The 26,182-nt window shown below is 42.3% G+C and overlaps 1 protein-coding gene across 3 annotated transcripts in view; it reads right to left on the reverse strand.

The window, feature by feature from the left end:
* TRMT10A (tRNA methyltransferase 10A) overlaps window positions 1-26,182 on the reverse strand; it is a 37,470-nt gene that overhangs the window by 9,977 nt on the left and 1,311 nt on the right. For 2 of the 3 annotated variants that reach the window (XM_040328451.1, XM_040328443.1), the window contains exons 2-7: window positions 24,752-24,973; window positions 23,505-23,667; window positions 23,360-23,431; window positions 15,567-15,641; window positions 13,290-13,439; window positions 1,098-1,203 (exon numbers count right to left, since the gene is read on the reverse strand). In XM_040328451.1, coding sequence (XP_040184385.1) covers window positions 1,098-1,203; window positions 13,290-13,439; window positions 15,567-15,641; window positions 23,360-23,431; window positions 23,505-23,667; window positions 24,752-24,930 — 745 coding nt within the window. In that variant the 5' untranslated portion in view covers window positions 24,931-24,973. Of the gene's footprint in view, window positions 1-1,097; window positions 1,204-13,289; window positions 13,440-15,566; window positions 15,642-23,359; window positions 23,432-23,504; window positions 23,668-24,751; window positions 24,974-25,570; window positions 25,619-26,182 lie in introns of those variants that run through there. The other variant, XM_040328461.1, reaches the window with a different exon arrangement.

The raw sequence follows: 26,182 nt of genomic DNA on the forward strand, positions 1-26,182 counted from the left end.
CCTAAACCTGGGCATTGATGGATTGCCCGGTTTTGCAGGGACAACCAGCCTATATTTTATGCAAGCAATTCTCCCATCAACATTGTGTTGATGGGGAATCAAGAGATTTGTTTTCCTTCCATCCGTGGTGGAAGGAAAGAAAATTGCATAATTTAAGGGCTGCTTTAGACATTTAAATAGTGCTGCGAGATGGATATGAAAACTCATTCCTATTAATTTTCTGATATACCAACTGTAATAGAAGATGCTTTGAATGGTTGGGATTATTGACCAGATAAAGCCAAGCCAAGAGAAGGAACTTGGCCCGGGTTTAGATTAATTTATTCCCCCAGCTAGCTATTCTACAACACATTAAACTTTATATTTCTTTATAGGTTCATTCAATTCTATTCATAGATGACATCATTTTATTATTTCAATCAACTTAATTTCTCAATTACTTGTCGTCAAATAGCTGCCATGAAGCTATGATTATGACACGTCATGTTACATAATCTTATTTTAAAATCCGCTAGGTTATCTATTTTCATTTATAAAAGTTACTTTCCCGAATAATTACGCTTTTTTCTATTATATCTATTATATATATCTATTTCTATTATATTGTATATGCTCTGTTAAATGGAATTTTGTTGATAACTGTAAAATTCAATAAAATATTTGACACGGAAAACTCCTTCCTGCAGATGACAGTGGATTTATTTCTGTCTGTGTTGCTGTTGGAGAGCTCCCCTCATTTTCTGTCTGGTAAAACATTGTCAGCAGGTAAGTAAGGGAAAAACGAACAGAACCCTGTTTAGCAGTAAAAACAAGACACGCTTCTAACTATTCCCTAATCTACTTGTTTAGTTTTGGCTGGGCACGAACTTTAATGTTTTCTGATCCTGTATCACCTACAGGATTTCTGCCATTATCCTTGATGGGGAGATTTACTCTCATTTCATGTGCCAGGGACAAGGAGTGTAGGAAATGATGGAATATCTCTGATGAGAACAAGAAAAACATTTTGGCTGGAGTTGGGCTTTATTATTATGAATTGTTTGTTGAATTGTTTGTTGACTGCACTTCAAAAATAGATTGTTAAACAGATAACTTACCATGATTCACAGCTAAGACTTTACGACTATTCATCTTCACAAAACTCCCAAGAGGAAGTTGAGCATGACGGATACCGAGATCCAGAGCTTGCTTGTACGTAATGCCCTGCAATGAAATTTTAGAACTTAGTATGACTGAGAACAATGTAAATGTCTCAAGCAGAGCTAAAGCATGTTAACGTCTGCTGAAAGCAGCCCATGTCTTCAACTTTTGACACTTGGATTCCCCCAGTTGCAGCAGGTATTCCACACTCCTCTGCAGATCTGCTCCTCCTGGTAGCACATATTTTACTACAGGACATACGAGCTGGAGGAAGAAACTACACAGTGTGCAGGTAGTCAACTCACCCAACTTGTGGAACACCTGCAGCACCCAAGAAGCTGCAAAATGCCAGAGTTTGAGTACATGGAACATTGGCAAGGTAAGTTTAGATGCTCTTCCCTTATACAGAGTGTGCTTAGTTTTCAAGTGACCCTGTGGTGACAGACAAAAAGCTTAAAAATAGCTTCCTTTACCTTAGTGCAGTCCTCCTTCACTTACCTCATCCTTCCATTTTCCTTTTAAATGTCCTTATTTCTTCAGAGAAATCCTCACTTCCTGTTCTTCTGTCTGTAACTACACACAGTAATGCTAGGCTTTCTCCCTGGTGTGGAGAAAGCCTCTTGAGGGGGGGGGGGTTGAGCAGGAGGGTCAGGACACTCTCTACTTTGCAGATAGAGAAAGGAGCTGTGTGTTAGCCTCTTGAGGGGGAGGGGGCGCCCACTATCACACAGCTCCTTTCTCTATCTGCAAAGTAGAGAGAGTGTCCTGACCCTCCTGCTCACCCCCTCCCCCCTCAAGAGGCTTTCTCCACACCAGGGAGAAAGCCTTGCATTACTGTGTGTAGTTACAGACAGAAGAACAGGAAGTGAGGATTTCTCAGAAGAAATAAGGACATTTAAAAGCAAAATGGAAGGATGAGGTAAGTGAAGGAGGACTGCACCAAGGTAAAGGAAGCGATTTAGGGAAAAAAAAATCCTTTACAACCCCCTTTAGGTAGGATTTAAGCATGCTGTATGAAAACTAAAATTTGCTGAATCTGATGCTCTTCCTACTGTCATTTACAAAACAGGATAAAAAAAAAATACCTGTGTGCTTTCACATCACCATATACCGACTACTCACGAGGCAAAGCTTTAGCCAGCATATCCACTAGCAATAACATCATTATCTGCATACAAATCTAGTTACAGGTATACATTAGTTCAAGCTTCCCAAAATAACAGCTTTCTGTAATTTCACTAAATTTGGGTCAAAGGTTTAGTCTAGGGCTGCAACTAACGATTATTTTCATAATCGATTAGTTGGCCGATTGTTTCGATTAATCGGTTAATAACCTTAGAAGAAAAAAAAAGGAATTTTGCACACAGATCCATGTCGTGTCAGCGGTGAGGGGACCGATGTGTGTTCCCAGTACAGAGGAACACACATCGGTCTCCTCCCCTTGTGAGTCCCCCCTACAGTTAGAACACACTTTAGGGAACAAATGTACCCCTTCCTCACCCCCTAGTGTTAACCCCTTCCCTGCCAAACACATTTACACAGTAATCAGTGCAGTTTTATAGCACTAATCGCTCTATAAATGTGAATGGTCCCAAAAATGTGTCAAAATGTGTCTGCCGCAATGTCACAATAAAAAAAATAAAACGCAGATCGCCGCCATTATTAGTAAAAAAAAAAAAAAAAAAATGTCATAATTCTATTCCCTATTTTGTAGATGCTAGAACTTTTGCGCAAACCGATCAAATACGCTTATTGCGATTTTTTATCAAAAATATGTAAAAGAATCGGTCTAAACTGAGGAAAAAAATAGTTAAAAAAATAAATAAATTATATTTATTAAATCAAAAAGTAAAAGATATTGCGTTTTTCAAAATTGTCGCTCTTTTGTTTATAGCGCAAAAAATAAAACGCAGAGGTGATCAAATACCACCAAAAGAAAGCTCTATTTGTGGGGTAAAAAGGGCGTCAATTTAGTTTGGGAGCCACGTCGCACGACCGCGCAACTAAAAATTGGTCTGGGCAGGAAGGGGGTGAAAATGCCCTGTATGGAAGTGGTTAAAAAACACAAATTGCCGCAAAAATGCATTACATGCTTTTCTGTAGCTTCACCATTCAAGTATATAGAACTAAAAAAAAAAAAAAAAAAAAGTCCTCACCATCTCGAAATACATGCATGTGAACGTGTCCCATAGGAAACCATGTAAATGAACTGTAGTTCGTTTCTGCAAAAAACACCAGAAAACAGAGGTGGCCCCAGGCCTGAGATGTTTAGTAACATATTGGGGTTAAAAAAAACTAACATTAGTACAAAAAGAGCAAATAATACTATAAGGGGGTTCATTTTTTACTGTGACAGTGAAAGTAATATTTACAGTAGCGATTTGCTCTTTTTGTACTATAAAGAACTAATTTATTTTGTTAACCCCATTATGTTACTGCCCGATTAATCGATTATGAAAATGGTAATCGATTAATTTCATAATCGATTCGTTGTTTTGGCCCTAGTTTAGTCACCACATTGCAAAAGAACTGGTAATATACACCGATCACTTATAACACTATGACCGCCCACCATAACCTTTCTGGCACCAAGGCATCAGTAGCAGATCCTTTAAGCCCTGAAAGTTGTAAACTGGGCCCTTGATTGATCAGACCTGGTTTATCAGCACATCCCACAGATGCTGGATTGGATTGAGATATGAAGAATTTGGAGGCCTCACGTGCCCATTGTAGGTAGGAGCTTTTGGCTGTGGGTATGGGTCAACACAGGCGATCTAATCCGTTTGCATCTCCACAGCCTCTTATGCAACAAACTGATGTTGTTCCGACACCTCTCCATTGGAACCAGCTTTAATTGAGCTACAGCAGCTCTTGTATTTTGATCTGACTACATGTGCCAGCCTTCGGTCCCCATGTGCATCAATGAGCCTCCCATGATCCAGTTGCCAGTTTACCAGTTTTATCCCCCGAGGGGTTCCACAGCAAATACTTGCCGGTAGCACAAGGTCACTTCTCGCACAAGGTCACTTCTCACATAAGGTCCTATTCACACTATGCCCACATTGTCATGCTATGTGCATAGGGCAGGCCATTCAATTCAATGGGCAAAGAAGCTTACGCACTCGAGTGTTTTTTTGCACAAAAATGTGCATCTGCTCGCCATGTTTACAGTACCATCAACAATGAACGGAACCACAAGAGCAATAAGTTCACATGCTACTACAACAGTGTGAATGCAGCCTAAAAACTATACCCAAAACAAGATACACACAGCACCTTACCTCAGGATCCATTTTTATTGTTGAACTATAGCCTGCTTTTTATGTGTACTAGGGACTCATTTTCTGCAGTTATTTCCTCAGTTTAGTTTGAATTGTAAAAAGGGCCGAAGAGAAGATGCATTCTCTCAAACGGATAAGTTCACCTTTACATAATAAAAAAAATATACGTATTTTTTTGCAGGTAATAAAATTTGCATTTGTAAAAGGCAGAAGGTTTTTTATCATAGGGCATGCCATGGCTCAAGATAAAAAAAAAAGAGATTTTTAATACAGCTTACCTGTAAAATCTTTTTCTTGGAGTACATCACGGGACACAGAGCGACATTCATTACTATATGGGTTATATGGAGTACCTTCAGGTGATGGACACTGGCAATCTCAAACAGGAAATGCCCCTCCCTATATAACCCCCTCCCATAGGAGGAGTACCTCAGTTTTGTAGCAAGCAGTATGCCTCCCAAAATGGTCCTCAAAAGAGGGGTGGGAGCTCTGTGTCCCGTGATGTACTCCAAGAAAAAGATTTTACAGGTAAGCTGTATTAAAAATCTCTTTTTCTTTATCGTTACATCACGGGACACAGAGCGGCATTCATTACTATATGGGATGTCCCAAAGCAATGCTTACAATGAGGGGAGGGAGAACATCTCCAAGACAAAAGGATTTAATTTAGAGATATACTCAAATCATAATAAATCCAACTTAGTTGAGAAAAATAATCTTAAATTTTAAATTTAACTCAAAAAAGAGGAGCCCCCGGAATCCGAGGGTCTCAAACTGCAGCCTGCAGCACTGCCTGCCCAAAGGCTGTATCAGAATTCCTTCTTACGTCCAACTGGTAGAATTTTGTAAACGTGTGGACAGAAGACCAGGTTGCCGCCTTGCAAACTTGAGCCATAGAGATCTGGTGGTGTGCTGCCCAGGAGGCGCCCATGGCCCTAGTAGAATGAGCCTTTAATGAAACTGGAGGAGGCAACCCTTTCAAGCCGTAGGCCTGAGTGATTAATTGCTTAATCCACCTAGAAATGGTGGACTTTGCAGCTGCCTGCCCCTTCTTGGGCCCATCCGGTAAAATGAACAGCACATCTGTTTTCCGGATCTTCTCTGTAGCTTTAAGATAGGCCTTCATGGCCCTGACAATATCCAAGGTATGCAGCAACCCTTCCTTTCTGGAAGTAGGTTTAGGGAAGAAGGATGGTAATACCAAATCCTGGTTCAAATGAAAACTGGATATAACCTTCGGTAGGAAGGAAGGATGAGGGCGAAGAACGACCCTGTCCTTATGAAAAATAAGATATGGTTCCTTACAGGATAAGGCCGCCAGTTCCGATACTCTTCTTGCGGAAACTATGGCGACCAAAAATACTAACTTCCTTGTCAGTAAAACCAAAGGAATTTCAGCCAACGGCTCAAACGGTTGTTTCTGTAAACTTGACAGAACAAGATTTAAATCCCACGGACAAAGCGGGGATTTAACTGGAGGTTTAATACGCAAGACCCCTTGAAGGAAGGTCTTAACCAGCGAGTGGGTGGCCAGCGGCCGCTGAAACCACACTGACAGAGCTGAAATCTGTCCTTTGATTGTGCTTAATGCCAATCCCTTATCCACTCCTAGCTGGAGAAAACGTAATACTCTATCGATGGTAAACTTGCGAGAAAGCCATAGCTTGGACTCACACCAGCCTACATAGGCCTTCCAGACCCTGTGATAAATCACCCTAGAGACCGGTTTCCTGGCTCTGATTAGGGTAGAGATTACTTTCTGAGACAGACCTCTACCCCTGAGAATCAGGGATTCAGCTTCCAGGCCGTCAAATTTAGATGCCGTAAGGCAGGGTGGAGGATCGGACCTTGCGATAGCAGGTCTGGCCGTAGAGGAAGAGTCCAAGGGTCTCCCACTACCATCCTTAAGATTAGTGAGTACCATGCCCTTCTGGGCCATGCTGGAGCTACCAGGATAACTGGTATGTGCTCCACCCGGATCCTGCGCAGCAGGCGGGGTAGTAACTGGAGCGGGGGAAACGCATAAAGAAGTTTGAACTGATGCCAAGGGCAAACCAACGCATCGGTTCCGCAGGCCATCGGATCCCTTGAGCGGGACATGAACCTGTCTAGCTTCTTGTTGAGTCTCGATGCCATGATATCCACGTCCGGCACTCCCCATCTTTGGCAGAGTGCTTGAAAGATTTGTGGATGCAGAGACCATTCCCCCGGCAATAGAGTCTGGCGGCTTAAGAAGTCCGCCTGAAAGTTGTCCACTCCTGGAATGAATATTGCCGATATGCAGGGCACATGAGCCTCTGCCCATAGGAGAATCAAGCTCACCTCTCTCTGAGCGGCTTGACTCCTGGTTCCCCCTTGGTGATTTATGTGTGCCACGGCCTTGGCATTGTCTGATTGAATTCTCACCGGGAACCCCTGCAATTTTGACGTCCAAGCCCTGAGGGCTAGTCGAGCAGCTCTGAGCTCCAAGATGTTGATGGGCAACTGCTTCTCTGGCTTTGCCCAAGTACCTTGGCGAGTGCAACCATCCAAAATTGCTCCCCAGCCCGTCAGGCTGGCGTCTGTGGTCACTATCTTCCAAGCCACTGGGCTGAAAGACTTCCCCTTCAGTAGATTCTGAGGGTCTAACCACCAACACAGACTTTGTCGGACTCTTGATGAGAGCGGCAACGGGATATCCAAGGCCTGTGGCCTTCTGCTCCATGCTGACAGGATGGCTGCCTGCAGGATGCGTGTGTGGCTCTGGGCGTATGGTACCGCCTCGAATGTGGCCACCATCTTGCCTAGTAACCTCATACATAGGCGAATAGTCGGTTCCTTCTTGCTTAGAACCAGTAGGATTAATTCCTTGATGGCTTTGACCTTCCTCAGAGGTAGAAACACTCTTTGTTGTTCTGTGTCTAATCTCATGCCGAGATATTCCAACTGCCTTGTGGGCAGGAAAGCTGACTTTTCTCGATTTAGGACCCAGCCGAACCTCGAGGTATTGGACCGTGAGGGCCACTGCTCGCTCCAAGCCGGGAGACGAGTGATCTATGACTAGGAGGTCGTCCAGGTATGCTAGGATCGTGACCCCTTGGATCCTTAGTTTGGCTAGGATTGGAGCTAGGACCTTCGTGAACACCCGGGGGGCCGTAGCCAACCCGAAGGGAAGCGCCACGAATTGGAAATGACGCGAAGCCACCATGAATCGTAGATATCTTTGATGTGGCTGATAAATTGGAACATGAAGGTAGGCATCCTTTATGTCTATGGACGCCATGAAGTCGTCCTTTTGGAGTGTGGCAGCTGCTGACCGCACGGATTCCATCCGAAATGAGTGGACTTTTAGGTATGCATTTACCATCTTTAGGTCCAAAATTGGCCTGACATCTCCATTGGACTTTGGGATGATGAATAGGTTGGAGTAGAAACCCAGCCCCTGTTCCAGGACTGGTACCTCTACTATTACTTCCTGGGAAAGTAGATGATTTAATGCCGACATTAATGCGGTTCCCTTCTCCGGATCGTTTGGAATCCTCGACTCCTGGAAATGAGGAGGAGGAAACTTTAGGAAATCTAATTTGTAGCCCGTGGCCACGGAAGACCGTACCCACTCGTCGGGAATGCTAGCTTCCCAAACCTCTGAAAAGAGTCGCAGCCTTCCCCCCACCTTCGTGGGTGGGGGCGCCCCTTCATAAGGTCGGCTTGGGGGCTGGTTTTGCTGGTTTGCGAAACCACTGCTTTCTGCCTCTAGCAGCCTGTCCTTGTGACTTGCTGTTGAAGCCGAAGTTTGCTTTCGCAGGAGGCCGTCGATACTGTTTGGCATTAGAGGGCCCCTGCCCAGGGGAGTACTGTCGTTTAAACGCAGGCCCCTGAAACTTCTTCTTAGTTGGCAAGAGAGTACTTTTGCCGTTTGAAATGGTCTGAATGTATTTATCTAGGTCTTCTCCGAAGAGTCGTCCTCCATGGAAGGGGAACCCTACCAGGAGCTTCTTGCATGGGGGCTCGGCCTCCCAGCTTTTTAACCATAAGAGTCTTCTCATATGGATAAGGGATAACGATAAACGTGACGCTTGCTGGATAGAATCCTTAATTGCGTCTACCGTAAAACATATGGCCCTAGGGACATCCGAAAATTCTTCTGCCTGCTGGGCAGGAATAAGTTTAAGCATCTGCTTAATTTGATCCGATAATGCTTGAGCAACCCCAATCGCAGCCACAGCTGGCTGTACTACTGCCCCTGCAGTAGTGAAGGAGTTCTTAAGTAGTGCTTCCAAGCGTTTATCAACTGGATCCTTGAACACCTGTATGTTTTCTACAGGGCATGTTAACGATTTGTTAACACATGAGATGGCTGCGTCCACTGCAGGAGTAGCCCATTTCTTGGAAAATTTATCTTCCATAGGATATAGGGCAGAGAATCTTTTAGGTGGTAAGAAGATCTTATCTGGCTTGTTCCAATCTTGGAACAAAACTCCCTCTAGTAGAGGATGGATCGGAAACACTGCATTGCTTTGAGGCGCCCTCAGTGAGCCCAAAGCTGAAACCGTCGATACCTGGAGATCTGGTACTGGCAAGTTGAATGCATTATGGACCAAGTCCGTTAAGGCTTGAATCCACCAGCTCTCCCCTTGGGAGACTGCTCCAGACTCCTCTGTATCCGGATCTTCGATCCCTGAACCTACTTGGTCCTTGTCCAAGAGGTCGTCCAATTCCCCTGAGGAAAGGACCTCCTCTTCTGAGGGTCCGCGCTCGGGCGACGGAGATCTAATCCGTTTACTGCCCCGCATAGCTGTGGCTATCATTTTTCCCATTCTTTTCTCCATCTCTTTTAAAGCGGGAGTTCACCCATTTCTAAAAATTTTTTTTTTCTTCCCCTAGATTCCTGCTCGTTCGGTCTAGGGGAATCGGCTATTTGTATTAAAATAGGTGCAGTACTTACCCGTTTTCGAGCTGCATCTTCTTCCGTCGCTTCCGGGTATGGTCTTCGGGAGCGGGCGTTCCTTCTTGATTGACATTCTTCCGAGAGGCTTCCGACGGTCGCATCCATCGCGTCACTCGTAGCCGAAAGAAGCCGAACGTCGGTGCGGCTCTATACTGCGCCTGCGCACCGACGTTCGGCTTCTTTCGGAAAATCGTGACGCGATGGATGCGACCGTCGGAAGCCTCTCGGAAACCTGTCAATCAAGAAGGAACGCCCATTCCCGAAGCCCATACCCGGAAGCGACGGAGAGGATGCGTCTCGTAAACGGGTAAGTACTGCACATATTTTTAAATAAATAGCCGATTCCCCTAGTAATAACGAGCAGGAATCTAAGGGGGAAAAGTGCCCTCTAAGGGTGAACCCCCGCTTTAAAGAGGTGAGTAATACCTCGTCCGTGACCATCTTAGGGTTGGACTGACCCGCGCCAGCTCCAGCCCCAGATCCCGATGGCCCCAAGGCTCCCTCTGGGGAAAGCAGCGGCATAACTTTGTCCGAGACCTCAGACTCTCTGGGGGAATCCCCACCTCTTGTACCCTCTGACCCGGATGCCATGGTACAATACCGAGGTACACCTGCTAGCTTATTGGTACTTGCAACTATAAATAGTTAATTGCCCAAACACCTGTTTGGGGGATAAAAAATGCTTCCTCTCCCCTAGATGACTTTTTTTTTTTTTTTTCCAATCTTTTTTTTTTTTCGTTTTTGTTTCAAATCCAGGAAAGAAAAAGCATTCTGTCCCCCTGAGTAGTATTGCAAAGAAAAACTATGAGATGGAAAAGAAACAGCCTATTTCTAGGCTTGAAAACAGTCTTCTGAAGACTGCAATATCCTTTCTGGCCACTGTGTGTCCTCGGCGCCCCGTGCTGCCGCTCTGGTCTTTCCTCCCCAGTTCCAATGTTTAGAATGAGCTGTTTGGAACGAAAAAGGAAGGGCCGCCCCTTCCTTAAGCCACTGACCCGCCCTTCCCCCCTCAGCTAAACGGCGCGAATTGCGCCTATAATACGGGAACGCGCGCGCGCGCGCCCGCCAATGGGGGGGGGGGTTGGGGGGAAGGGAGCCTCTCTGCTCCATCCTGGAACCACGAGGAGGTCAGCGTTTTGCCTGCTTGCAGGCTCTGAGGAGGAAGACTGATGGAGCATCGCCTGGAGGCTTGCAGGTAAGCACAGCTCTCTGACACACACATACACATTATATCACACAGGCCCCACTCAATGCTTTTCCAACACTACAAGGGAGGTCACTTCTTATGGGGAATAATACACATAGAGCCATCCTATCATTAAGATATGTGACTAGTTTGCCAGATGCAGCGCATAACTTTAGGCATGTCCCCTGTGACCCCCCAGAAAAAACCTGCTAAGAACCAAGTTCCGCAAGTTTTCCCCTCACTTACCTGCTCCATGCCGCAGGACTTTGCCAAGCAAGAGGCCCAATCTTCCCCCATCTCCGTGGGGATGTCTAGACCTTCAGGCCCTGGGTTCCTATGAAGGATCCACTGTCCTGGGCCCATATAGCACTCTGGCAACAGAAACATTAGGCACCCAAAGGTTTCTAAGTTCTGGGCCCAGGGTCCAGCTCTCTGAAAAAAAAAGCATTATGGGCTATACCCCAAGGGTTTGGGGTCCGGTTACTGACCACTTTAGCGCTGAGGCCTTTGGACAGAACCGGTTAGCTCACCTAATCCCAAGGATGCGGAGGCAAGCTAAACCATGACCAACACCTAAGACACTGGCGTAAAAACTGAGGTACTCCTCCTATGGGAGGGGGTTATATAGGGAGGGGCATTTCCTGTTTGAGATTGCCAGTGTCCATCACCTGAAGGTACTCCATATAACCCATATAGTAATGAATGCCGCTCTGTGTCCCGTGATGTAACGATAAAGAAACCTTCTATGTGTAAACCCCCCCAGAGCACCCCCTTTCTCTCTCCAGCGATGTCCACGATCCCCTCAGCCATCCAGGACACTCCTCCTGAATGGCCGAGACAGAGCAGCGGCGCCATTGGCCAACACACTTTGACAGCCTTGGGAGCCAATCAGGGGAGAGGGGACAGGGCCAGGTCGAGGCTCCGTGTCTGAATGGATACACGGAGCATCTGGAGCTCTGACTGAGCTTAGCTTGGGTGCCCCATGTAGCAAGCTGCTGGCTGAGGGGCACTCAAATGAGGGACGGGCTAGGAGCAGCAAAGAGGGACCTTAGAAGAGGAGGATCTAGGCTGCTCTGTGCAAAACCAACTGCGTAGAGGAGGCGAGTATACCATGTTTGTTATTTAAGAAAAAAATAAAAATAAAAAGAGCCTTTAATCACTTTAAGAGCCTGTAAAGCAATGTACCCACAATCAGCAGATTGTGCTTGTATAGTAGAGCTGCAAGTTTCTGGGAAAAATTAGAATCGCGATTCTTTTGCATAAAATGAAGATCACGATTCGCTCACAATTTTCAAAAAATTATTTGGCCAGCTTCTGTTTTGGGAACATGACTGAAAAGATTTGCTGATCAGCGCGCTCAGCCAATGGCAGAATGTTCTGGCATGCTCTGTCAAAATACATAACATCAGGGAGATCACTATACTAATGTGGAAAAGTTAGTACAGGAGCTTCTCCTGAATTGTCAGGTTTGTTTTTTCCTCGTTTAGCCCTGTTGGCTTAAATGAAAAAAATGCTACTGCTGTGTACTAGGTTTTACATGTTACACCCTAAATATCGATGTAACATGTTACAAAAGGTGAACTTATCCTTTAAAAAGTGTATGTGTAGACCAGGATTAGAAAGCATGTTTGGTTTTGACTCCTGTCCAGGGTAAGGTGGCGTTCCCTCAATTTCTGTGCTTATGACTAGGGCCGAAACAACTAATCGATTAATCGACAACTAATCGATTATGAAATTAATCGATTACAATTTTCATAATCGATTAATCGCCCAGTAACATAATGGGGTTAAAAAAAACAAAAATTAGCCCTTTATAGTACAAAAAAGCAAATCGCTACTGTAAATATTACTTTCACTGTCCCAAGGTAAAAAAAATGAACCCCTTACAGTAGCAATTATTTGCTTTTTTTTTTTTTTACTTATTTTTGTTTTTTTAACCCCGTTATGTTACTAAACATCTCAGGCCTGAGTTCACACCTCTGTTTTTTGGTGCTTTTTGCAGAAACACACTACAGTTCATTTACATGGTTTCCTATGGGACACGTTCACATCCATGATTTTTTTTCAGCTGCTGCGTATTTGGAAAGGGCAAGGACTTAACGCAAAATGGTGCTATTGTTTTTTTGGTTCAATATACTTCAATGGAGAAGCTGCAGAAAAGTATGTAATGCGTTTTTGTGGCAATTTGTGTTTTTTAATCTGCCCAACAAATTGGGCCAAAAAAAATAAAAAATGCTAATTTTTTTTTTTAAGGCTATTATCCGATTAATCTAAACAATAATCTGCCAACTAATCGATTATGAAAATAATCGTTAGTTGCAGCCCTACTTATGACAACAGTCTAAACAAATCAGAAAATAAGAAAAAAACAAAGCTGACGTTTCGCACTATGCCTTAGTGCTTCTTCATAGCTGTGAAGAAGCACTATAGTGCGAAACGTCAGCTTTTCTTTTGTTGTGCTGTTTTTTGCTGTGGCATGTATTTTGTGATTTTTAATTAAAGGAGGAGTTTTTTTGGAGTGCGGCTGTCCCAGCTTTTTTCCTTCATCCTAACCATGGTTCCAACTATACTCAAAGAAAAACATTTTGTTGTATTTGATGAAATCAGTAAAGGACCAGTAACAGTGTTGTATGCATAGATAATTTTCAAGTGTAATTCAGAACCCTTGAATGTTTAACCCCTAAAAATTGCACCATCCAAGAGCTGGTGGTCCCGGACCACCAACATTCTGCAGATTTTGTTTTTTACTCTTTACCTTGTGGTGATTGTGATCTACAAGGCCACCGATAATGTAAGCTTTGGTTTCATCTAGTTCATGGAGTACTTCAGGGGAATCCGATGTGAGGTAAACAAGGTCTTCAGACTTCATGAGATCTTTGTAATGCTCAGAATTGATGTGTATATCCTTTAGGGAAAATAATTATACATTATATTCAGTGGAGAACTAGAGAGTGAAAATCACCAGTAGACATGCAGGTCATGTGCCATTAGCAATTGTTCTTGTGATTAATGGCACAGCAAGCCAAATGATTAAATCAAAGTTTTTTTATCGTAAAGTGGAACTCCAGCAAAAGATTTGTTTTTCAACTGTTTGAAGACAAAGGGAAAGGGACAGAACATGTCAGAATCTGGTCAATAAGTTAAAGGAAATCCCTTCAAACAGGGACAGAGACTGCAATTAAAGCACTTGTATTAGTATAGTGGAGGACGGTTAGTACTGTCATAGTTTTGTCCATTTCACTGGAGCTTGACTTTTGTGGACAGAAGACATTATCTGGGACAGACTATATTACATATTTTAATCTTTATAGACTGATTTAGTTCCAAATGGTGTATCTACAAAAATAAAAAGGAAGCAGCAACATCTGCTTGCTTTATATTGTGTGAATCTGCATTTCACTTGCAGCTCTTTAAACCTGTTCTAGATAAATGTCTTTTCCTTACTTTCAGTTAAGGAAAAAAAAAAAGAAAGTGTGCTGGATTATCCTGCAAACCCACAAGCCCAAGGTATGCTCTACACTCAGACTACCCAGCTAGGTATTTTGATATCATTCCCTGCGCTTAAGGAATGGGGAGAGACCATTTCTGCTTTGTATACAGCCTTTCTTTTTACGTTCATATTTTACACTGGTTTGAAAGACCAAGTCCTAGATTTCGAACATTGAGGACTGTGTATGTGGTACAATCAGACTCTCTGTGACACCATACTTTCTCCAGTAATAGCTGAAAAGCTCAGACCTGTATGAGAGAATCCTATATAATGGGTGTCCAAGATAAAAATCGACATCAAAAGTCTGTTCTAGTACATAACAAGCACTAATGATGCCTGCACTCACCTTTATGTGTTTTCTTAAATACTACGATGGCCAAAAGCACACAGCAGTCTAACAAGTAAATGTTAACACTTCTCAATAGTGTCAAGACGAATGTTGACCACAAGTTTGGTCCGAACTTTGGTTCAGACCATAAACTTAAAGGAAGCTGTCATTCCCACTTAACTGTAGCCAGGGCAGTCCTTGTCCAGCAGCTGCAAGTACACAGAATGACAGGTATGCCCATGAAATTATTGCCCCAATATAGCCATAATCAGTCAGTGATGTCATTACTATCCCTACCCCTTTGTGTATGTGAGGCTGCGGGGTGGGGAATGTCCTGAAAGCAATTGATTGGGTAGCAGTGACAGCTTCCTTCTGCGTTCTGTGCAAACTCATGCTAATCCCCAGTTAACAGCTAGCTGGAACCTACATTTCACAGTAATAGACCAACAGGAAGGTGAAAAGGGTGAAAACGTTAACACTATTGTACAGAAAATTACACCTGTGATACATATAAAATGTTATCTGAAGGCAATCTTAGGTATCAGCATTGTAGTACTACAGCCTGTTTAGTAGTATTAAGGTATGGACACATTTATTCCAAGGTATGTGCAAGCTCTAGCAATAACAACCTAATTGGCTAAAATAACATAACGTAGTACATCACTGGTGACAAATTCATATTAAAAAATCAAATATATACCCCTAAAAAGATATTTTAAAAATACCAAACATTATGCTGGATGTCCTGTCAAAAAAAAAAAAAAAAAATTGATAAAAGATTTAATTAAAAAAAAATTGATAAAGTATTTTTTCTATACAAAGCCTTTAGCCCTGGTTTAATTGTATGCAGTGCAGGAAACACAGCAAATCCTGAGAGCTTCCCGCACTGCATTGAAAATGCAGTCCGTTCATGTGATCACCGGTGTCAATGTTAAATAATGACATCCCAAAATAAGTTGCAAAACGCAATGCAATTGCAAGAATTGGATGCTATTCTGGTGCGGCAAAGAAAAAAAAAAGCCTGTACCTTTTTCGTGCAGTGCGAATTAAGCTCATACAAAATCAATGGGCTCAAATCGCACTGCAAAGAATCGCTTGCAATTTAAATAGGAATGCGGTGCGATTCCTATTCGAAACACATGCAGTGTTCCACACCGCACATGTGTGTGAACCCAAGTTAATAAAACGCAAAGCAATCTTTCGTGTGAGATTACCTTCCAGTTGATCCAACCTTTGTCAAATTCATCCATGTTGCTTTTCAGTTGTCCACCGTGGCTGGTTAGATAAAACTAGAAATACAATATGAATTAATATAAACAAAGGATAAATATGCATAAGAATTACATTTCAAAGGGGTCTTGCAAAGAGCAAAAGTAGTTTTTTGAAATATTTTCCCTTAACGTGCTCTTATGACCAAAAAAGATTGAGATTTTATTTTTGCCAATATGTCAATAACATATACCACAGCTCCAATTCCCAAGTAAAGTAGGGTAATGTAATATGGTTACAAGAAGAAAGTATCCAAGTGGTGTGGAAAATTGAAAGGAATTTTATACTAGGAAAAATATATAGGGTGCCAGTATTGATCTCTCTCAAAATACTAGTTTATGGGCTAGAACAGTGGTCTCCAAACTGCGGCCCTTTGCTTGTTTGAACCCGGTCCTTGGAGCACTATTCCTCCCACTGATACAAGACACAACTCTGCCAAATGACATCAACAATGGAGCGCCATTTCTCCCACTGACATTAACAATGGGGCACTTTTCCTCCCAATGATACCAACCATAGGGCACTATTCCTCCCTCTGATACCAAATGAGGCGATGTTTGCTCCCACCAATGCCAGAAAAATTTCCACTCATGCTGGCCACCAGCTGGCCCTCCTAAAGTCTAAAAGGACAATAAACTGGCCCTTTGTTTAGAAAGTTTGGAGACCCCTGGGCTAGAATGGTGAACCTTTGAATTCAGTACTCACTCACTGGCCTGAAACAAGCATTTAGCAAATGAAATCCTGATCTCAGTGCTTGTCCAAGTAGGACACAGAAGGTAATACAACCTCTAGCAGCACGATAGCCAAATAACCTGCATTTTCAGAAGTAAGCAATAGCAGCTTGGCTGTGGCTTAGTGGTCATCATGGAACTCTTGCCTTGCACCACAAAGATCCTTTGGTTTGCTTGATCTCCTTTGTACTTGTGTGGGTTTCTTTTGGGGTACTCTGGTTTTCTACCACATTCTAGAGACAAGTTTGTACATTTATTTAAAAGGGGGGGAACCAATGCGCAAAACCACAACTAACCTAGGGTAACCTAACTAATAAACAAAGTGTATAAATAAACAAATATATGCAGCAGCCACTACATGAAAGTGCTCACGCACCAATCACCATATAAGAAAGAGGGGGTGTAGTGGCGCTTGCAGTAAATAAATAAATAAAATAGACAAGAAAACGCACAGCAACGTGTGATAATGTCCAAAAAAATGTGTTCCACTCCAAATTCCTCTTTATAATCCTCTCGCATCAATGACTTAAGATGTGAAGGAGGGGATGTGTGAAAATAATGAGATCCAAACAATATTTATGACTCAATGTCTAGAGTTCATACACAATCATATATGATGAAGCAAAATGTGGATAATTGCATTTGTAAGAGTGAATCCATGTAACCACAAATAAACGTAGTAAAAGGGTGAACCCAAATGACAGTACGTGCACTATAAAGTCTGTGCCTAAAAAATATAAATATATAATAAATAATGTTCCAGTTAGGTGCACTAATTAAATGTGCCAAATAAATAAATAAATAAATGTTCCAGTAATCAAAGTGTCCCAAAAAAAAAAAAAAAAGGTGTTTGGAGAAGTGCCGTCGGTGACGTTATTTCCGCTCGCGGCCGAGAGCGGAGATTAGCTGTCTGTCATTTCGTTTGTCTGTGAACCGTTTGCTGTTGCTGCTGGTGTTCAAAGATTTTAACTGTAAGTGATACTATGTGTTATTAAATGTTATTCCTACCTACTACACTATTGAGTTTTGTCTTATGCTTTATTGAGAGCGGCTGGGACCTTATGTGATGAAAATTACCTGGGACCTTATGTGATGAAAATTACCTGGGCTGCCCTGGATCCAGAGCTATCCCCTGCTGACCTTCATATTACCTAAAGGCTCTAATTAGCCTTTCATGAGGTGAGAGGCTAGTATTTACCTTCTGATTCTGCACTACTACACGGATCGTGCATTGGATTGCAGCATCATCCTCTAACCTAGCACTATTGCACTTTTTGGGAATTTTTGCATCAAGCACTTTATTATTTATTCCACGTTCACTGTGATACAATTATCCTGTTTTTTGCATGGGAATTTTTTTGGGACACTTTGATTACTGGAACATTATTTATTTATTTGGCACATTTAATTAGTGCACCTAACTGGAACATTATTTATTTATTATATATTTATATTTTTTAGGCACAGACTTTATAGTGCACGTACTGTCATTTGGGTTCACCATTTTACTACGTTTATTTGTGGTTGCATGGATTCACTCTTACAAATGCAATTATCCACATTTTGCTTCATCATATATGATTGTGTATGAACTCAAGACTTTGAGTCATAAATATTGTTTGGATCTCATTATCTTCACACAATCCCTCCTTCACATCATAGTCATTGATGTGAGAGGAGTTTATAGAGGAATTTGGAGTGGAACACATTTTTTTGGACATTATCACACGTTGCTGTGCGTTTTTTTTTTTTTGCCTATTATTATAGTATTATAGTGCACGTACTGTCATTTGGGTTCACCCTTTTACTACGTTTATTTGTGGTTACATGGATTCACTCTTACAAATGCAATTATCCACATTTTGCTTCATCATATATGATTGTGTATGAACTCTAGACATTGAGTCATAAATATTGTTTAGATCTCATTATTTTCACACATCCCCTCCTTCACATCTTAAGTCATTGATGCGAGAGGATTATAAAGAGGAATTTGGAGTGGAACACATTTTTTTGGACATTATCACACGTTGCTGTGCGTTTCTTGTCTATTTTATTTATTTATTTACTGCAAGCGCCACTACACCCCCTCTTTCTTATTTGTACATTTATTGGCTTCTAAATTGGCACTAGTATGTGTGTACAAATTGGTTATGCACATGTTTGTATGCAGGTCTCATGCCAAGAAACCGGAAAAAATAAAATAAATAGTTGCAGAGAAAACAATACTGAAAAGGGCCATCAAGCATATCAGGCATGGGTGTCCAGAAAGATGGCCCATATAATCACAGAGAGTCGGATACAACTGTACAGACATACAGTATTATACATGCAGAATGGCAGCTTCCATTACAGGCATCATTTGGCAAAAAAATATCAAAGACGTCCTTGGAGCTATGGTATTGAACTCTTGGCCTGATTCTGATCAACAGCACATAACAGAATAAATCTGCAAATGTGCTAAAATATAGAAAACTGGGCCCTGCACATAAATAACATAATGCTTCTATGTGCAATATATTTATATGCATTACACATAGAAGTACAAGTCTTTCTGCTCAGATTTATTTGTAAAGAATACAAAAATAGATGTACACGTCAGCAAAAACATAAAAAGGGTACAGAAAAAAGAAAGCATAAAAATTGAGCTCAAATTACTAATATGCATGTATGATCTAGGGCCAAACTGTCCATGGCTAGTGTAGCCATGTAACAACAATTTAGTTAATTTAAAGTGGTTAGCAATTTAAAGGTGAAATTCACCTTAAAAAAAAAAAAAAAAAAAAAAAAGGAAAATACATTTTTTTTCAGGTAAAAAAAAAAAGTGCATTTTTTTCTAGGGAGTCTGCAGAGCATTGCACCCGCAATCAGAAGATCGCAAAGGCAATTTTAGGCTCCTGCAGACTCTCAGCTTGTACCATATATGGACAGGCAGTTACCTGAGAGCAGGAATATCCATGGACTACCACAGTGCTCACCAGCACCCTCGCAGTTATTGAGAACTAACTACATGCCGTCAGCTGCAGGGGCTGACAGTACTTGTAGTCTATTTAGTCACAGCGAACTGCAAAATTAACTAAGTGCCCGTGTTGACGGAGCCCTGCACGGCCACACAGTTTTTAAATTATGACAGTGGGTGCTGGGGGAGAATCCACTGCCCGTTGTCATGGGGGTAGGGGGAGGGGCTGCAGATGCTGGAACATGTTACATTTGTATTATTTTGCACATGTTTAAAAAATCTTTTCCCTACAGTACAGCTTCAATCACCTTGAAGATTGCATAAAACCCCCAAAATATTACATATTTTCTGAAAAGCAGACACCCTAGAGCAGGGCTCAAAATTTCAAGTCCTGAGCTACTAGCCAGGCCTCAAGGGTTACTCGCCACCAGTTGTCCTACCCAGCCCCAGCCCACCCCGCCCCTAAACACGCCCTCATAAATCTCATGAAATGACACTTAAATGTTTTATGCAGAATTAAGTTATAAAAATAAATATTACCAACTGTATCCATGCTCACCAATGCAGGCTGCCTATGCCCACCAAATGCAGCCCGTGTCCATCAAATGCAGCCTACCTGGTTCCTGTGTGCAGGGGAGGAGAGGAACAGGAGAGCCGCCCAGGTGATCAGAGCGGGAACACAGGATAACAGTTTTCATTTTACTTGCCGTGTTCCCGCCGCTCAACGTCATATTCAGCCCCGCCCCCTGGCCCAGGAACTTTGATTGATGGATCACCCGTCACCAGGATTGGACGGGTGATCTGTCCATCAAAGTTCCGGGACCAGGAGGCGGCGCTGGATCTGATAGCGAGTGACGGGGAACACGGCAATTAAAATTAAAACTTATCCTGTGTTCCCCGCGCTGCGCTCTAAACATCCGGGAGGCTCCCTCTCTTACCCCTCCGCGGTCACTGGGAGAAGGACTCCCATTACACCCAGGCTGCCGGCGGTGCTTGCCCCCCTGGCTCCCAGGCAGCCCTTCCTCACCAGACCTCAAAATCCACTCGCAAAATGCGAGCAGGCGAGTGGATTTTTTGAGGGCTGCCCTAGAGAATAAAATAGTGGTAGTTCCAATTTGTTATGTTACATAATACTACCGTTAAGGACTAGGAAATGCAAAAATGTCAGAAAAAACGAAAAATTAAGTTAATTTAAGGGCACACAAAATGCAATAAAACACCCAACTCTTTTGGTAAAATATAAAGGGTTGCACCGAGTAAACAGATACCAAAACGTCAAATCTTAAATTTGTGTGCACCTGTGAAATGGCGACAAACTCCAGAACCCTATATTTTCTACAGGATACACTTTAAGGTCATTATATTTAGCGTTACGGAAGAGGCCTGGTGCTAGAAATATTGCTCTCGCTTCGGCCTCCACAGCAGAATGTAATGTGTATCGTAATAAACGTAGATGACACGTGCATGTATGTGGGGGTGAGGGCAGTCGTTACCGGGGTATGTGTGGATGTTGAAAAAGGGGGAGGGGGGGGGGTACTTACTCCTGCGCTTACCAAATGAATCAAAAAATTAGAGGGGACAAAATGTGTTAAATATGTGAGTGCAGCTCAAATCTGAAAAAGTGTACAAAACACAAAAAAAAAAAAAAAATAGGAATGTGAAAAATAGTGGATGAGCGCAAAATCTCTAAACCACTTACTAAAATATATTATAAGGGTCACGGCTCAACAGTGGGTGTACCAATTAAAGTGCAAACGTGCAATGTGCAACTAAACCATGCTGAAATCCATATATAAAAGTGGGTAACAAACACCGATTGAACAAAGGACAAATGATAATGTACAGTCCTGATCAAAAGTTTAAGACCACTTGAAAAATGGCAAAAAATCATATTTTACATTGTTGGATCTTAACAAGGTTCCAAGTAGAGCTTCAACGTGCAACAAGAAGAAATGAGAGTGAGACAAAACATTTTTTGAGCATTCAATTTAATGAAAACAACGAATAAACTGAAACAGGCTGTTTTTCAGCCGATTAAAAGTTTAGGACCACACCTCCACAAAAAAAAAAAAAAAAACCCCCCCAAAACAGAAATCCAACTTCCAAACATGAACTCAGTAATGAGTAGCTCCGCCGTTATTGTTGATCACTTCAAAAATTTGTTTCAGCATGCTTGATGCCTCGCGTTTCCATGAGGTGAGTGGGAACATTTCTCCAAGAGATGAAGACAGCCGCACGAAGGCCATCTACTGTCTGGAACTGTTGTCCATTTTTGTAAACTTCCCTTGCCATCCATCCCCAAAGGTTCTCAATTGGATTTAGATCAGGGGAACACGCAGGATGGGCCAAAAGAGTGATGTTATTCTCCTGGAAGAAGTCCCTTGTCCTGCGGGCATTGTGTACTGTAGCGTTGTCCTGTTGAAAAACCCAGTTGTTACACAGACGAGGGCCCTCAGTCATGAGGAATGCTCTCTGCAACATCTGGACATAGCCAGCGGCCGTTTGACGCCCCTGCACTTCCTGAAGCTCCATTGTTCCACTGAAGGAAAAAGCACCCCAGACCATTATGGCACCCCCTCCACTGTGTCGCGTAGAAAACATCTCAGGTGGGATCTGCTTGTCATGCCAATAACGTTGGAAACCATCAGGACCATCAAGGTTACATTTTTTCTCATCAGAGAATAAAACTTTCTTCCACCTTTGAATTTCCCATGTTTGGTGCTCTCTTGCAAAGTCCAAACGAGCAGTTGTGTGGCATTCAAGGAGACAAGGTTTTTGAAGACGTTTTTTGTTTTTGAAGCCCTTCAGTCTCAGATGCCGTCCGATGGTTATGGGGCTGCAGTCAGCACCAGTAAGGGCCGAGACGGACAGCCAATTGGATCCTCCGGCTCAGTGCTGGTGAAATTTTTTTGGGTCTTCCACTTGACTTTTTTGTTCCATAACCCTCAGGATCATTTAAGAAATTCAAAATGACTGTCTTACTGCGTCCCAGCTCAGCAGCGATGGCGCGCGCTGTGAGAGACCCTGCTTATGCAGTTCAGCAACCCCGACCACGTTCAAAAAGGGAGAGTTTTTTTGCCTTTGCCATCACAACGTGTGACTACCTGACAGAAAATGACAATGAATGCACATCTTTGCACAGATTGTGACTTTTAAAGGCATGTGGTCCTTAACTTTTGATCAGCTGAAAAACAGCCTGTTTCAGTTTATTCGTTATTTTCAATTAATTGAATGTTTAAAAAACTGTTTTGTCTCACTCTCATTTCTTCTTGTTGCATGTTGAAGCTCTACTTGGAACCTTGTTAAGATCCAACAATGTAAAATATGATTTTTTGCCATATTTCAAGTGGTCTTAAACTTTTGATCAGGACTGTATAAATGCGCAAACCAATAATAGCCGAATGGTGAAGAAATAGTATATAGTATATCGCTCATTTACTATTCCTTCACCATTCAGCTATTGTTGGTTTGCGCATTTATATATTATCATTTGTCTTTTGTTCAATTGATGTTTGGAGTTTGTTACCCACTTATTTATGGATTTCAGCAAGGTTTAGTTGCACATTTGCACTTTAATTGGTACACACACTGTTGAGCAGTGACCCTTATAATATATTTTAGTAAGTGTTTTAGAGATTTTGCGCTCATCACTATTTTTCACATGTGTGGATGTTATTGGGCGGCCACCAGACTACTTCTGTCTGACAGCCAGCTTTGTCAGATATACACTCCCGGTGGCTGCAGCCATGACAAACAGACCTGGGCGTACACGGGTTAAATGACCATAGCCAAGAGATAGGAAACATCTGATCCTTACCAGAATCTCAGTTCTGGAAGACATTAACTGGAAGGCAAAAGGATAAAACCATATAAATTTGCTTTAACCACATTTTTTCAGTCTAAAAAAAAAAAAAATGGTTAAGAAGTTCTAGCTAGCCAACATCCCTATAGGTTTTCTATTTCATAGAAATCAGATAGTTTTCTAATGTAGAATGGAAATCCTGAAGGCCAAGAACCACATGACATTTTAAACAAAACAATAATTTACCTGGACAGGGTGTGTTGCTCTGCGATTTTCTGAATAACACCTTCTAATTTGCTTGTTTAATTTCTTCACATCCTAAATAAGAAATCATTAGTAAATTGGCAATCACTTAATAATTAGGGGGAAAAAAGTGGAGAGAATAGCTTACCCGTAATAACATTAAATGATCAAAGCTGCAGTCTACAATAAGATGCAATGTGCTGGGATGGATCTCCTTTCGCACTCTTTTACAGGTAATGTCCTCCACATTTTGTCCTAGCTGAGCCTGCCGTTCAAGTTTCCTTTTCTGCCTTTTCTCTTTCCTCTTCTGCCTGGGAACATAAAATTACATTTAAAGGGGAGGTTCACCCTAAAAACGACTTTCCCTTATTACACTGGCCCCCCACATTACAATACGATTAAGCCTATTAGTTTCTTTCTTGATGCTGTACATACCTTCGTACAGCTATTCACCCGTGGCTTCCGGGTTGTGAGTCCCGCGGGAGTGGGCGTTCCTAACATGCTGGTGATTGACGTTTTGACAAAAAACTAGCTCCCCCCCCGTCCCTTAAGCCGCGTCACGATTGACGAAAGGAGCCGAACGGCGATGCGCAGTATAGCACCGACTCGCCGTTCGGCTCCTTTCGCCAATCGTGACACGGCTTACGCGACGGGGAGCTCTTTTTTTGTCAAAGCGTCAATCACCAACATGTTAGGAACGCCCACTCCCGCGGGACTCGCAACCCGGAAGCCACGGGTGAATAGCTGTACGAAGGTATGTACAGCATCAAAAAAAAAAAAAAACTAAAAGGCATAATCGTATTGTAATGTGGGGGGCCAGTGTAATAAGAGAAAGTCGTTTTTCGGGTGAACCTCCCCTTTAATATTAGCTAGACTTCAGCAATCATTAACGATTAATGCAGTAAGATACAATTACAACAAAGCTATACACCTGTCAAAAAGTGCCATCTCCAAACTGTCTCTTTAAATCAGTGGTCCCCAACCTTTTTGGAACCAGGTACTGGCTGTGTGTAACAAAATTGTGCAAAAGCCCGTGGGTCAACCATGGTTGATATGGAGTCAGGATGATTGGAGTTTTTTTTTTTTTTTCAGCCAAGCACATCCTCCTGCCTGCATGCATGCCTGAGCTAAGTGCAGATGGATTCCAGGAAGGAAAAACTACATGAATCATTTGCCATTAATCGAGATTGCCATTGACAGAAACTATGGGAGTGTGTTTCAAAGTAATTTCTCAACAAAATAAAGCATTGAGACCTGGAAAAATAGGGGAGTTTGCTTTGAATATGAAAAAGGTATTAAATAGTGTTTTTTGGTTTGTGGTTCTCAGAGGATTCGTAGATTCGCTTTAACTGGCCTGAAGAGAAAGAAATAAATACAAAATAAAATCACACTTACTTTCTGAGCTCTCTTTGATCTTCCCATTGCTTCTGTTTAATCATTTTCTTCATCTGATTCTTAGACATAACCTCGGGTGCGTTACATTGTCCATTATTTCTTTTCTCATTATCGTCAAATTCTGAAGTACATTTGCTCCTCTCTGGTCTTAGATCTAATGGTTCTGTGTCCATTGTCATATAGTAGTAAATATTCCATGCACAACAATCTTATGTATAAGTCCTACAAGAGTAAGATACAAGACAAGAGACATTTTGTATACCACAAAACACTTGCAAACAATGTGTATAATATGAATGGTTGTTGGACATTTTTCCATTACTGTCTTTTCATCAAAGCAGAATAAAGTACATTTCCTAACTTTTAGTGCTACATAATAAACACACACACACACACACACACACACACACAAATAAATCCTTACAGCCCAGCTTTCTCCCTAAATGTTGGTGAAGTCCCCAGACTTTCCAGAAAGATTTTGAAATATCTAAGAATCTTCAGCTCTCAGCTGTACTTTGAAAAGTAGAGCCAGCTGTCACTCAGGCAACTGTCTGGATTTCAACAATATTGTCAGGATCCTTCCCAAACTTGGCAGGGCTCTGCATCATCAGCTGACAGCCAGCAACAGCATGCTATCAACTGACTCCGGGTCACAGGAGAAGAAAAGTAAATATTCTCCCTCTCTATTTGTCCTGTGTACCCCGTTAATATCGAAAGTAAAAGAAAATCCCAAAATTGTGTTTTTTCACTAGACCAGCAATAGAGGAGAATTCTTTCAATGGCAACACTAGTTCTGGTGACACCTCTGGATTCTCTTACTTTGAAGCAGGGGTCTCCAAACTTTTAAAAAAAAAGCTCCAGTTTACTTTCCTTCAGATATTAGGGGGACCAGACCGTGGTCAGTGTGTGTAAAAAAAAAAAAAAAAATTGGAAAAATTACAGCCTGTGGTCAGTAGGAAGATGAATTGAGCCCTATCATTGGTGGCAGGAATAGTACCCCTCATTGGTGTCAGTGGCAGGAATAGTACCCCTCATTGGTGTCAGTGGCAGGAATAGTACCCCTCATTGGTGTCAGTGGCAGGAATAGTACCCCTCATTGGTGTCAGTGGCAGGAACAGTACCCCTCATTGGTGTCAGTGGCAGGAATAGTACCCCTCATTGGTGTCAGTGGCAGGAACAGTACCCCTCATTGGTGTCAGTGGCAGGAACAGTACCCCTCATTGGTGTCAGTGGCAGGAACAGTACCCCTCATTGGTGTCAGTGGCAGGAACAGTACCCCTCATTGGTGTCAGTGGGAGGAATAATGGTCCATCCTTTATATCAGTGAAAGAAATAGTGCCTCATCATTGGTGTCAGTGGGAGGAATAATGGTCCATCCTTTATATCAGTGAAAGAAATAGTGCCTCATCATTGGTGTCAGTGGAGGGAATA

Source organism: Rana temporaria, chromosome 1 (assembly GCF_905171775.1).
Source record: "Rana temporaria chromosome 1, aRanTem1.1, whole genome shotgun sequence".
NCBI lineage: Eukaryota > Metazoa > Chordata > Amphibia > Anura > Ranidae > Rana > Rana temporaria.